This window comes from Pollachius pollachius (genome assembly GCF_949987615.1).
Source record: "Pollachius pollachius genome assembly, chromosome: 5".
NCBI classification, from domain to species: Eukaryota; Metazoa; Chordata; class Actinopteri; order Gadiformes; family Gadidae; genus Pollachius; species Pollachius pollachius.
The window spans coordinates 29,391,410-29,404,607 of NC_136938.1; the positions used below are offsets into that span (position 1 = coordinate 29,391,410).

At 50.5% G+C, this 13,198-nt stretch overlaps 1 protein-coding gene across 1 annotated transcript in view; it reads left to right on the forward strand.

Moving 5' to 3' along the window:
• LOC307075591 (SH3 and multiple ankyrin repeat domains protein 2-like) overlaps window positions 1–13,198 on the forward strand; it is a gene marked incomplete at its 3' end in the record, with an annotated part of 106,304 nt that overhangs the window by 26,448 nt on the left and 66,658 nt on the right. Inside the window, exon 10 of the mRNA XM_079736232.1 lies at window positions 12,523–12,898. Within this exon, the coding sequence (XP_079592358.1) occupies window positions 12,523–12,898 (376 nt within the window). The remainder of the gene's footprint in view (window positions 1–12,522; window positions 12,899–13,198) is intronic.

Consider the following 13,198-nt stretch of genomic DNA (forward strand, 5'->3'; position numbering starts at 1 on the left):
TGTTCCTATCTACAGTTCCGTCTGGGAGTTTAAACTTGAACTTTTCGTTCACGGGAACGAGCAGCGTCTTCTCGTTTGCCTCCATTTTGTTTCAACGCAAATGACGCACCGGGTCAAAGGGCATATACAAGTGCGATTAATCTGCGTTAATTTTTTTAACGCGTTATTTTTTTCTGTGATTAATTAATCGAAATGAACGCGTTAATTTGACAGCCCTAATATATATATATAATCCATATATGTAGGGAGAGGGAGGGAGAGAGAGAGTAACAGAGTGAGTTGATATCCGTGTCGTGGATAAGCCTTCGACGAGATGAGAAGAGAAGAACAAAACATATAAGCTCATCAAACAGAGAGATGAGGTACGGCTCGAGGTCTGGACAGAGAACTAAATGAGGAGATAAAGAAATCTTATCTAATCTAATCTCATCTGTAAAATGTAATCCCTCCTCCGCTGCCGTCCTTCCCCTCGACGACCTCGCTGACTGGAGGCTCCGTGCGCGCTGACACGGGACAAATCAAACGGCATTGTGGGATTATGTCCTCTCCGTCACGTTCCCACGGCCGACATCTGACTGTCCTCTCTCCCTCCTCTCCCCCTCCTCTCTCCCGCTAACCCCTCTAACCCTAACTACTAACTATTCTAACCCTCTAACCCTTACTATTCTAACCCTCTAACCCTAACTACTAACTATTATAACCCTCTAACCCTAACTACTAACTATTCTAACCCTCTAACCCTAACTATTCTAACCCTCTAACCTTAACCACTGTGGTTCAGTACAGCAGAGCAGGGAGACACACACGAATTTGCACAGACCCAAACGCACACACACACACACACACACACACAAAGGCACACACACACACACACCACACACACACACGCACACATGCACACCCACACACACAGACACACACACACACACACACCCAAACGCACACACACACACACACACACACACACACACACACACCCAAAGGCACACACACACACACACACACACACACACACACACGCACACATGCACACCCACACACACAGACACACACATAGCTCAACATAACATGAAGACAACCTTTCTAAGCCCATTCCCTTCAAACTGTTGTGGTGCTGACAGCAGATGATCTGTGGGGCCAGAGCAACACGAACCATGTGTCTTTATACATGTCTCTCTCTCCCTCTCTTTCCTTTGTCTCCCTGCCTTCTCTAATTATGTAACAGTTCTGCTGTTGTACACCAGAAGACGTGTCAATGTGAGGTGTTGGATGGGATATATTTAGACACTCCTTTTAAAACAAGTCTTTGTGTACAAAAGTTAACCAAGATTCCCAAAAGAGGTTTGCAGTAAAAATGTAATATTTGGCATACTCAATAGTGGATGGTCTAAATCAACACAATTTCACCAATTAAGGACTTAAGTCTTACAAGTTTGCTGTTTGTAACTTTTTAATGATTTGGAGAGGCGAAGAACTGACTGCCCCAAGGCTGGCCTCTTTCAGTTCTGCAAATATGCCAAGAATCACGACCCCATTTTAGGGACACTTTGGACTGCTGGCTCCTGCTGTGTCTGTGATGCCACCCGGCTCCAAGGGTGAACAGAAAGCTCTGTGTCATTCTGCCACTAGGGAGCGCTATAATGAAATGCAGACAATTGGTTTCATTTTGCAGAATCTGTTGAAAGTCTAGTAGTAGACTAGAAGACGATGAGATGGAACTCATAAAGAGCCATATATCGGCCTAGATTTGGATCCTGCTCAGAGAAAGACCCTTAATCACACTAGTATTTACGGTCCACAATATATGACTGTGGTAGATAGGGTTAGTAAGATCCTAACAAAGTATATGATAAGTATAGTATGTATGTCTATTATGTTACATTTCTACTGAAGCACGTCTGCACTGCAATACTTAAATGTGTGTGTGTTTGTGTGTGTGTGGGGGGGGGCAAGATATAGCATTCCCTAAGCTGTCATGACCCTGGATAAACGGGTGGATGAATGGTTGAACGGATGAGTTGTGGATTCCCTGGTGGATTCCGTGCAGTCCACAAAACTCTCAGTTGAGCATTGATCATTGTTTCGCTCTGATTAGCACAGCCTAGAAGCAACTCCAGCTACATGTCCTGATGTGGTTTGACACGCTGGGAAATGTAGTCCATTCAAACGATGCATTCTTTAGCTAGAGGGTCAGGAGCAGCTTATTGAGGTGAGAGGATCAGTGCATACATCCAGACACCTCTCTGCCAGGATCACATTCTGCCCCATGTTTTTGGATTCTGGGCTTTATCGAGCCTAGCTTAGCCTAGCCTAGCCTAACCCTACCACTGGTTTAGTTCAGCCTTTCTTCTCTACTTATGGTGGAGAGGATCTGGGAGAAAGAGCCAGACAGTAGAAGGCAAAGGGCCTGGGCACGCTGTTCATGTCTGTGTATGATTTGATTCTCTTTCTATTTTTTCCTCTCTATTCTGTCTCTCTCCGTCTTCCTCTGTCTCTCTCCCTCTTCCCTCTGTCTCTCTCCGTCTTCCTCTGTCTCTCTCCCTCTTCCTTCTGTCTCTCTCCCATTTATACTCACCCTCAAACACATAATTAAAACAGGAGTGAAAGGGTTCTGCATCTTAGCAACGGCACGTGAACGTTCTGTCATTCTGTACGACATTATCAGCGGAGACCCGGGGAAGGCTTGATTATTAAACATTCTCAGACCTGGAAGCACGTTAGAATAATGTTTTAACCACTCTAACGAAATACTAAGTCAATTGAAATGAACCAGTAGAATATGACTATAATGTGTTGTTCTAAAGTCCTGAGGCTCTAATACAGGCCATATTCAGAATCCGTACACGTTGTATAGCCCATATGTTTCTTTTGTCGTATTGAATTCTTTCCAAGTCCCCAAGAAAAATGATCTATTCCCAAACTGAGTGTCTTATTTTTTATTTGTTGGGGATTTATTTTAGCTTTGCAGGTTATTTTTTGTTGAGATGTCACATTCTTATTTCCACATGAATCATTATCAAAGAGGCATAATGTGACAGTGATAGTATGTCAGCATCCATGTTTGATATGGCTGTGTTACTGGTTGTGCGCGATGGTAGCTATGACCGGTAAAGGTTGAAATGTAAGCCCTACTTGTTTGAATGCTCCCCAATCTGGTGAAGCTATCACTGTTCCTCCTATAAATGGAATGCAATAACAGTCCCTGTGGTTTCATATGGAACATAATAGAGATTGGTTTCTATTTGTAGGTAGTGGACTACATCACTGTCCAACACATGAAAATTAAAATAAAGTCAAATGGTCATATTTGCATGTAAATGCAGTGATTGTTTCTTGGCAGATTAATTTATATTTTCTGTGTGCGTGTGTGTGTGTGTGTGTGTGTGTGTGTGTGTGTGTACGGTGTGTGTGTGTGTGTGTGTGTGTGTGTGTGTGTGTGTGTGTGTTGCTGTGGATTGCTCTGCTTTTGTCTGTATATGGATAGAGTTTAAAGTCATTATTTATTCAGTGTCTTTATTAAAATACTATGTATTCTATACTTGGAAAATACCATTCATATTTTCATTGTTTATGTTATTTTCTTTCTCAATTGCAACAAGGCCACGCTGTCAATGTTAATGGAAGGAATCTTACTGGTCCTTCTTTATGGAAACTCCTATAGGGGATCTAGAGCTGCTTTACATAGTTTATGACAACACATGCTGCATGTCGCCATCTGCTGCATCGGCCTTCATTATTCACCCATTCCCAGGCCATGAGGGCCCCTGTCTGAGACACAGACATGAGGGCCCCTGTCTGTAGCGGAGACATAAGGGACCCTGTCTGTAACAGAGACATAAGGGCCCCTGTCGGTAACAGAGACATGAGGGCCCCTGTCTGTAACACCACAGACATGAGGGCCCCTGTCTGTAACAGAGACATGAGGGCCCCTGTCTGTAACAGAGACATGAGGGCCCCTGTCTTTAACACCAGAGACATGAGGGCCCCTGTCTGTAATAGAGACATGAGGGCCCCCGTCTGTCAGAGACAAGAGGGCCCCTGTCTGTAACAGAGACATGAGGGCCCCTGTCTGTCAGAGACATGAGGGCCGCTGTCTGTCAGAGACATGAGGGCCCCTGTCTGTCAGAGACATGAGGGCCCCTGTCTGTAACAGAGACATGAGGGTCCCTGTCTGTAACAGAGACATGAGGGCCCCTGTCTGTCAGAGACATGAGGGCCCCCGTCTGTCAGAGACATGAGGGCCCCTGTCTTTAACACCAGAGACATGAGGGCCCCTGTCTGTAACAGAGACATGAGGGCCCCTGTCTGTCAGAGACATGAGGGCCCCTGTCTTTCAGAGACATGAGGGCCCCTGTCTGTAACAGAGACATGAGGGCCCCCATCTGTCAGAGACATGAGGGCCCCTGTCTGTAACAGAGACATGAGGGCCCCTGTCTGTAATAGAGACATGAGGGCCCCCGTCTGTCAGAGACATGAGGGCCCCTGCCTGTAACACCAGAGACATGAGGGCCCCTGTCTGTAACAGAGACATGAGGGCCCCTGTCTGTAGCGGAGACATGAGGGCCCCTGTCTGTAACAGAGACATGAGGGCCCCTGTCTGTCAGAGACATGAGGGCCCCTGTCTGTAACAGAGACATGAGGGCCCCTGTCTGTCAGAGACATGAGGGCCCCTGTCTGTAACAGAGACATGAGGGCCCCTGTCTGTAGCGGAGACATGAGGGCCCCTGTCTGTCAGAGACATGAGGGCCCCTGTCTTTCAGAGACAAGAGGGCCCCTGTCTGTAGCGGAGACATGAGGGCCCCTGTCTGTCAGAGACATGAGGGCCCCTGTCTGTAACAGAGACATGAGGGCCCCTGTCTGTCAGAGACATGAGGGCCCCTGTCTGTAACAGAGACATGAGGGCCCCTGCCTGTAACAGAGACATGAGGGCCCCTGTCTTTCAGAGACAAGAGGGCCCCTGTCTGTAACAGAGACATGAGGGTCCCTGTCTGTCAGAGACATGAGGGCCCCTGTCTTTAACACCAGAGACATGAGGGCCCCTGTCTGTCAGAGACATGAGGGCCCCTGTCTTTAACACCAGAGACATGAGGGCCCCTGTCTGTAACAGAGACATGAGGGCACCTGTCTGTAATAGAGACATGAGGGCCCCTGTCTGTAACAGAGACATGAGGGCCCCTGTCTGTCAGAGACATGAGGGCCCCTGTCTGTAACAGAGACATGAGGGCCCCTGTCTGTCAGAGACATGAGGGCCCCTGTCTGTAACAGAGACATGAGGGCCCCTGCCTGTAACAGAGACATGAGGGCCCCTGTCTTTCAGAGACAAGAGGGCCCCTGTCTGTAACAGAGACATGAGGGTCCCTGTCTGTCAGAGACATGAGGGCCCCTGTCTTTAACACCAGAGACATGAGGGCCCCTGTCTGTCAGAGACATGAGGGCCCCTGTCTTTAACACCAGAGACATGAGGGCCCCTGTCTGTAACAGAGACATGAGGGCACCTGTCTGTAATAGAGACATGAGGGCCCCTGTCTGTAACAGAGACATGAGGGCCCCTGTCTGTCAGAGACATGAGGGCCCCTGTCTGTAACAGAGACATGAGGGCCCCTGTCTGTCAGAGACATGAGGGCCCCCGTCTGTCAGAGACATGAGGGCCCCTGTCTGTAACACCAGACACATGAGGGTCCCTGTCTGTAACAGAGACATGAGGGCACCTGTCTGTAATAGAGACATGAGGGCCCCTGTCTTTAACACCAGAGACATGAGGGCCCCTATCTGTTATAGAGACATGAGGGCCCCTGTCTGTCAGAGGCATGGACAGATGTTTGTGCCATGTGACAAACAACTGTGAGAAATGCTTGACTCCCGTAAGATGAACACTTAAGGATGAAACGCTTGAGTCCTTAAAATGAACATTAATCTGAGAGTTATGCTTCAAAACGTCTCTACACCTCAGCTTTAGGTATTAATGTGAGGCTTTATGTTGCATATCTTTCAAGGGTTTTATGACGTAACGAAGACAGCGTGTAGAGGGGGAGAGGCTAGAGGCGGAAGGGGCGTGGCCGTGCGTTGGCTCGGGGCGGAGGGGGCGTTGCCGTGCGGTGGTCCTCGCGCTGAAGGTGTGCAGTTAGAGCGCCGCGGTGCACGCGGGGATGCAGCCCTTCCCGCGCTCCGCGCCGCTGGGGTCGAGTCGCTCGAGCGTTTTAGTAACAGAATAAAGAAAGCCGTTGATGTGTCCGGTGATACGCAGGCTGATATCTGATATAATATCTATATATATATATATATATATATAGATTTGATATAATATATATGATGTAGTATGACGGGACGCCGAGCGGATTAACCAGCAGGGAACATGAAGTCTTTTCTCAATGCCTTAAAAAAGGAAGGTAAGACTACTTTAAGACTACTACCCATTATTCTACTCTTGTTTATCATCGGACAAGTTCGGGAACAGTTCAGTTGTTACGGAGCAGTAGTCCGTTCACCATGTTACTAGGCTGATAGTGGTCACATCATACATAGTCACTTTGAGCATTTATAATGTTCTTTCGGGTTTACTGCGACGGGCTTTTAGGTTTCACTTTCACATGATTGATGGCAGAGAGAGAGAGACAGTGAACTAGTATAAGGAGATGAGGAACACACTGTCCTGAAACCACTACCTCCTCCCTCCTCCTACTCTCGGGGGTACTGGTCGTTCTCTCTCCTCTCTCCTCACCCTATCCCTAACCCCAACCCCAACCCCTTGGTGACCCCCCTAGTAACCCTTAGTGACCCCCCTAGTGCCCCCCTAATGGTTCCCCTAGTAACCCCTAGTGACCCCCCTAGTGACCCCCAACGTCGCCGGTCATTATCGAAAATAAGCCCCTTCAGGGCGAACAAGACCCCTCCGCTTAGTGTCGGTGTCCTGTTCGCCCTGTTGGGGCTTATTTTCCCGATAATGACCGGCGTTACACCGAATTCTGCGACCCACCGAAAAGTGTGACCCCAGGGGGCGCTGTTGCATATTTTCTGCAATATGCACGAGTTTGAAGCGTAGACATGCATGTCAAAAACATACATTAAATATAAGATATCCCCCCAACCAATTACCTTTTTATTAAAGTTGCTTAATAAATACATTTGATTGATTTGATTAGCATTTTACAGACCCTTTTACAGTCCTTCACCGTTGCTTCTTTACCCATAAAAATATAGTCAGTGTTAAATTACGCTGATTTACCTTTGAGCATTTCCTATTATAGGCTACTGTGTAAAATGCTGTTTAGAATTAATGTTATTATCAAGAAAAGAAAGACCCACTGGTGGGGGAGATCTTATGTTTTATTTTTGTTTTTGTTATAATGCACACGTGCATGTTGCAGAAAATGTGAAACAGCGCCCCCTGCGGTCACACTTTTCGGTGGATCGCAGAATTCGGTGTAACACCGGCGTTCTATACATTATCCCTTACGTAGTATATACACGTGAACTTCCTAAGATGGCGCAATTTGATTGGTTCGCAATCTCGGGATATTGGGATATATCCCATGATTGAGATCTCAAACTCAGAATATTGTTTTGTGGTCGTCTCGTCAAGCTGATTAAAAACAAATAAACCGCTAAAAAAAACAAATGAAAACAAAAAAAAACCCGGCAAACAGATATCTTTTTTATTTTTGGAGAGTTCACGTGCAGTTTATACTAAAACAATTATTCACCTCAGGTTCTGTGAATAGTGGGAAAAAAATGGTTAGGGTGAGGGTTAGGGGAATAGCCCCCAAGACCTTTGATCTCGCGGGCTATTCCCCACTATTCACTTCGCCTTCGGTGAATAATTGTTAAATATATGTATCTCATATTTATCCCAGCATATTATCATATCTCCATAAACAATATCATTATAAATAATAGTCATACAGCACACTGTGAGCTAGCGTCCTGAAGTTCTATCTGGGATGTTAAGTCCTGACTGATCCACCCCGTTCCCCCCCCCTCCCCCCAGGGAGGCCTATTCCAAGCGCTCCACATCGTAGCCCACTTAATGTTCTCAGCAGCCACACTCACAGTGACCTTTGACCTCCCTTGACAAACCCTTTAATGACCCTAACCCCTGGTGGCTTCCTTGGTCTTACATAAGCTGCTGAGTCCTAACCTGCCTCCACCTCGTGTGTGTATGTGCTATGCATTAGCTACGTCACCATGATGCTAACACACACACAGAGAGCTACATCACCATGATGCTAACACACAGGGAGCTACGTCACCACAATGCTAACATACACAGGGAACTACGTCAACACGATGCAAACACACACAGGGAGCTACATCACCATGATGCCAACACACACACAGAGAGCTACGTCACACAATGCTACCACACACAGGGAGCTACGTCAACATGATGCTAACACAAACAGGGAGCTACGTCACCATGATGCTAACACACAGGGAGCTACGTCACCATGATGCTAACACACAGGGAGCTAAGTCACCACAATGCTAACACACACAGGGAGCTACGTCACCATGATGCTTACACACCCAGGGAGCTACGTCACCACGTTATAACACACACACACACACACACACACACACACACACACACACACACACACACCCACACACACACACACACACACACACAGGGAGCTACATCACCACGGTGCTAACACACACAGGGAGCTATGTCACCACAATGCTAAACACAGGGAGCTACATCACCACAATGCTAACAAACACACAGGGAGCTACGTCACCCGAGGCTAACACACACACAGGGAGCTTCGTCACCATGATGCTAACACACACACAGGGAGCTACGTCACAACAATGCTAACACACGCAGGGAGCTAGGTCACCATGATGCTAACACACACAGGGAGCTACGTCACCAGGATGCTAACACACACAAACACAGAGCTACGTCACCATGATGCTAACACACACAGGGAGCTACGTCACCATGATGCTAACACACGCAGGGAGCTACGTCACCACAATGCTAACACACACAGGGAGCTACGTCACCACGATGCTAACACACACATAGGGGGCTACGTCACCACAATGCTAACACACACAGGGAGCTACGTCACCACAATGATAACACACACACAAGGAGCTACATCACCACGATGCTAACACACACATAGGGGGCTACGTCACCAAAATGCTAACACATACAGGGAGCTACGTCACCATGGTGCACACACACATAGGGGGCTACGTCACCACAATGCTAATACACACAGGGAGCTATGTCACCATGATGCACACACACACCCACACAGACACACACACAGGATAACCCAAATCAACCCCTTTCATGTTTGCCCGCTTGCATCAGTCTTCTCAGTGAAAATAGCCCAGGGTGCTCTAGATAGCCCCGCCCTCCCTGGTGAGTAGGGAGGGGCTCCTCCTTGTAGAGGACGCTCAGACCCTCAGTAAGAGTGAGATGTAGAGTGAGGTGGAGAGTGAGGTGGGTCATGAGGTGTAGAGTGAGGTGGGTCATGAGGTGTAGAGTGAGGTGGGTCATGAGGTGTAGAGTGAGGTGGGTCATGAGGTGTAGAGTGAGGTGGGTCATGAGGTGTAGAGTGAGGTGGGTCATGAGGTGTAGAGTGAGGTGGGTCATGAGGTGTAGAGTGAGGTGGGTCATGAGGTGTAGAGTGAGGTGGAGAGTGAGAGAGACGCCGAGATCGTTTATTGGCCTGTGGCCTGTGCCACCGCGACCACTGACATACCGGCATATGCCATACCATGGCATATGCCGTTCAGGAACGACATATGCCATTCAGGAACGGCATATGCCGTTTAAGATCGGTAACTGCCGTTCAGGTGGAACAGTATGCCGTTTAGGAACGGTAGCTGCCGTTCAGGTGGAACGGCATATGCCGTTCAGGAACGGCACATGCCGTTTAGGAACGGTAACTGCCTGCTATTTGGCCTATTGAATAGTTATGAGTTGAAGCAGTCATACAGTAGGCTATATAGGCTACGCTACTAGGACACCTTGATAAAACACGAGTGGAAAAATAAATGGATGACTGTCTAGCCATAGGCTACAGTTCCACCCCATGGTCGATATAGGGACCTGCCTCTGTAGTCATAGACTATAGCTCTAAATCTCTGTTATTGATTAGTCAGACCTGTTTAGGTGACTAGGCTAACTACCGTCACCGGAGCAAGTCCGGCTGTTTTCAAAAGCATCTGTCATTTCAAAAGCAACAACAAACAGATCGCACATATACTAACAACAGAACGGACACGAGAAACGTATAAATCCCTTTATTTATGGCGTTATGTTGTGATATAGTGTCGATAAAGACCAAACATATATAGCTTTACATTTACGGCAATACTTGTCTTGAAATTATACGGAGGAGGCGGTGCGTGCTGGTGTCATATAGCATTGTTGGGAACGGCACTTACCGTTCCAGAACGGAATATGCCGTTCCTGGACGGCATATGCGGTTCCTGAACGGCATGTGCCATTCCACCTGAACGGCAGTTACCGTTCCTAAACGGCATGCCGTTCCACCTGAACGGCAGTTACCGATCCTGAACGGCATATGCCGTTCCTGAATGGCATATGCCGTTCCTGAACGGCATATGCCATGGTATGTCAGTGGTCGCGGTGGCACATGCCACAGGCCAATAAACAATCTCGGCCCTACAGGAGAGTGAGGTGTAGAGTGAGGTGGATAGTGAGGTGTAGAATGAGATGGAGAGTGAGGTGGAGAGTGAGGTGTAGAGTGAGGTGGATCATGAGGTGTAGAGTGAGGTGTAGAGTGAGGTGGATCATGAGGTGTAGAGTGAGGTGGGTCATGAGTTGTAGAGTGAAGTGGAGAGTGAGGTGGAGAGTGAGGTGTAGAGTGAGGTGGAGAGTGAGGTGGAGAGTGAGGTGTAGAATGAGGCGGGTCATGAGGTGGAGAGTGAGGTGGAGAGTGAGGTGGAGAGTGAGGTGGAGAGTGAGGTGGGTCATGAGTTGTAGAGTAAGGTGGGTCATGAGTTGTAGAGTGAGGTGGAGAGTGAGGTGGAGAGTGAGGTGGAGAGTGAGGTGGAGAGTGAGGTGTAGAGTGAGGTGGGTCATGAGGTGTAGAGTGAGGTGGAGAGTGAGGTGGGTCATGAGTTGTAGAGTGAGGTGGGTCATGAGTTGTAGAGTGAGGTGTAGAGTGAGGTGGAGAGTGACGTGCAGAGTGAGGTGGAGAGTGAGGTGCAGAGTGAGGTGGAGAGAGGTGCAGAGTGAGGTGTAGAGTGAGGTGTAGAGTGAGGTGGAGAGTGAGGTGCAGAGTGAGGTGGAGAGTGAGGTGTAGAGTGAGGTGGAGAGTGAGGTGTAGAGTGAGGTGGGTCATGATTTGTAGAGTGAGGTGGAGAGTGAGGTGGAGTCTGAGCGTAGCTCCTGCTTGCCGTTTGTTCTCGTACTGCTGGCCTCTATATCGGGCCCATCAAGGCTCTTTTTGTGTCGTGCGATATGATTCCTAGGATATAAATAAAGTTTGACCTGACTGGATGGGAGGCGCTGGAGGAGGTGTGGCGCTGTAGTCGTTTTAACGGGTCAGGGTGTGCTACCATGTGTGTTCTACTAAATGGACGGCTTCTCTCTTCACGGTTCTGTGAGGAGAACGTGAGCAAGACTTTGAAAGAGCAAGACTTTGGAACTAAACAATACAGAAAGTAACCACCACTAGTACCAGCATAACTAGTATAGCACTGTGATGGGTAGAGGTCCCCTCTCCTCTCCTCAGGCTGGGTGGAGGACCCCTCTCCTCTCCTCAGGCTGGGTGGAGGACCCCTCTCCTCTCCTCAGGCTGGGTGGAGGACCCTTCTCCTCTCCTCAGGCTGGGTGAAGGACCCCTCTCCTCTCCTCAGGCTGGGTGAAGGACCCCTCTCCTCTCCTCAGGCTGGGTGAAGGACCCCTCTCCTCTCCTCAGGCTGGGTGGAGGACCCCTCTCCTCTCCTCAGGCTGGGTGGAGGACCCCTCTCCTCTCCTCAGGCTGGGTGAAGGACCCCTCTCCTCTCCTCAGGCTGGGTGAAGGACCCCTCTCCTCTCCTCAGGCTGGGTGAAGGACCCCTCTCCTCTCCTCAGGCTGGGTGGAGGACCCCTCTCCTCTCCTCAGGCTGGGTGGAGGTCAGGCTGGGTGGAGCAGAGGTCATGGGTCACGTGCCTCAACATGAGGTGGCACTGGGCCGGCGCCCCCTGGAGGTGGCACTGGGCCGGCGCCCCCTGGAGGTGGGACTGGGCGCCCCCTGGAGGTGGCACTGGGCCGGCGCCCCCTGGAGGTGGCACTGGGCCGGCGCCCCCTGGAGGTGGCACTGGGCGCCCCCTGGAGGTGGGACTGGGCCGGCGCCCCCTGGAGGTGGCACTGGGCGCCCCCTGGAGGTGGCACTGGGCGCCCCCTGGAGGTGGCACTGGGCGCCCCCTGGAGGTGGCACTGGGCGCCCCCTGGAGGTGGCACTGGGCCGGCGCCCCCTGGAGGTGGCACTGGGCGCCCCCTGGAGGTGGGACTGTAACCAGACACTTTTCTCCTCTGTCTCCCGCAGTGCCTTTCCGCGAGGCGCCCGCCTACTCCAAGCGCCGGCGGGGCCCCGCCCCCGGCAACGGCAGCGGCAACGGCAGCGGCAACGGCCCCTCCCCCTCCAGCTTGTCGGCCCCCAGGGTTCTGGTGCGCTCCAACAGCGACACCAACCTGACGGTCAGCCAGCACCCGGCCCCGCTGTCCCCGCTCCAGGGCCGCCCTCGCGGCCTGCTGCCGGCCGGCCCCGCCCCGCGCCGCAGCCCCTCCCCCCAGCTGCTGCAGAACATGGCCGCCGGGAGCCCCAATGGGCCGGGGCGGGGCCCGGGGCGGAACCGCTCCCCCTCCCTCAGCCGGCTGGGGGACGAGGCCCGCCGGGCCCCGCCGCTGCAGAGGCAGGCCAGGTGAGAGCACCTGGTGTGTGTGTGTGTGTGTGTGTGTGTGTGTGTGTGTGTGTTGGGTCAGTCCGTTTTAATTAAGAGACTAAACGTTTTCCTGCCGTGTGGACATGCTAATAGCTCACCCTCAACGGGTTCCCTATGAACCGGAATGGACCGGTGCCCGTCAGGAGTGTCACCTGACCCCCTGAACACGGTCGCCTCCTCAGCCTCAGCCTCAGGTTCAAGGCCTCAGCCTAAGGTTCCAGGCCCCTCAGGTTCCAGGCCTCAGCCTATGGTTCCAGGCCCCTCAGGTTCCAGGCCTCA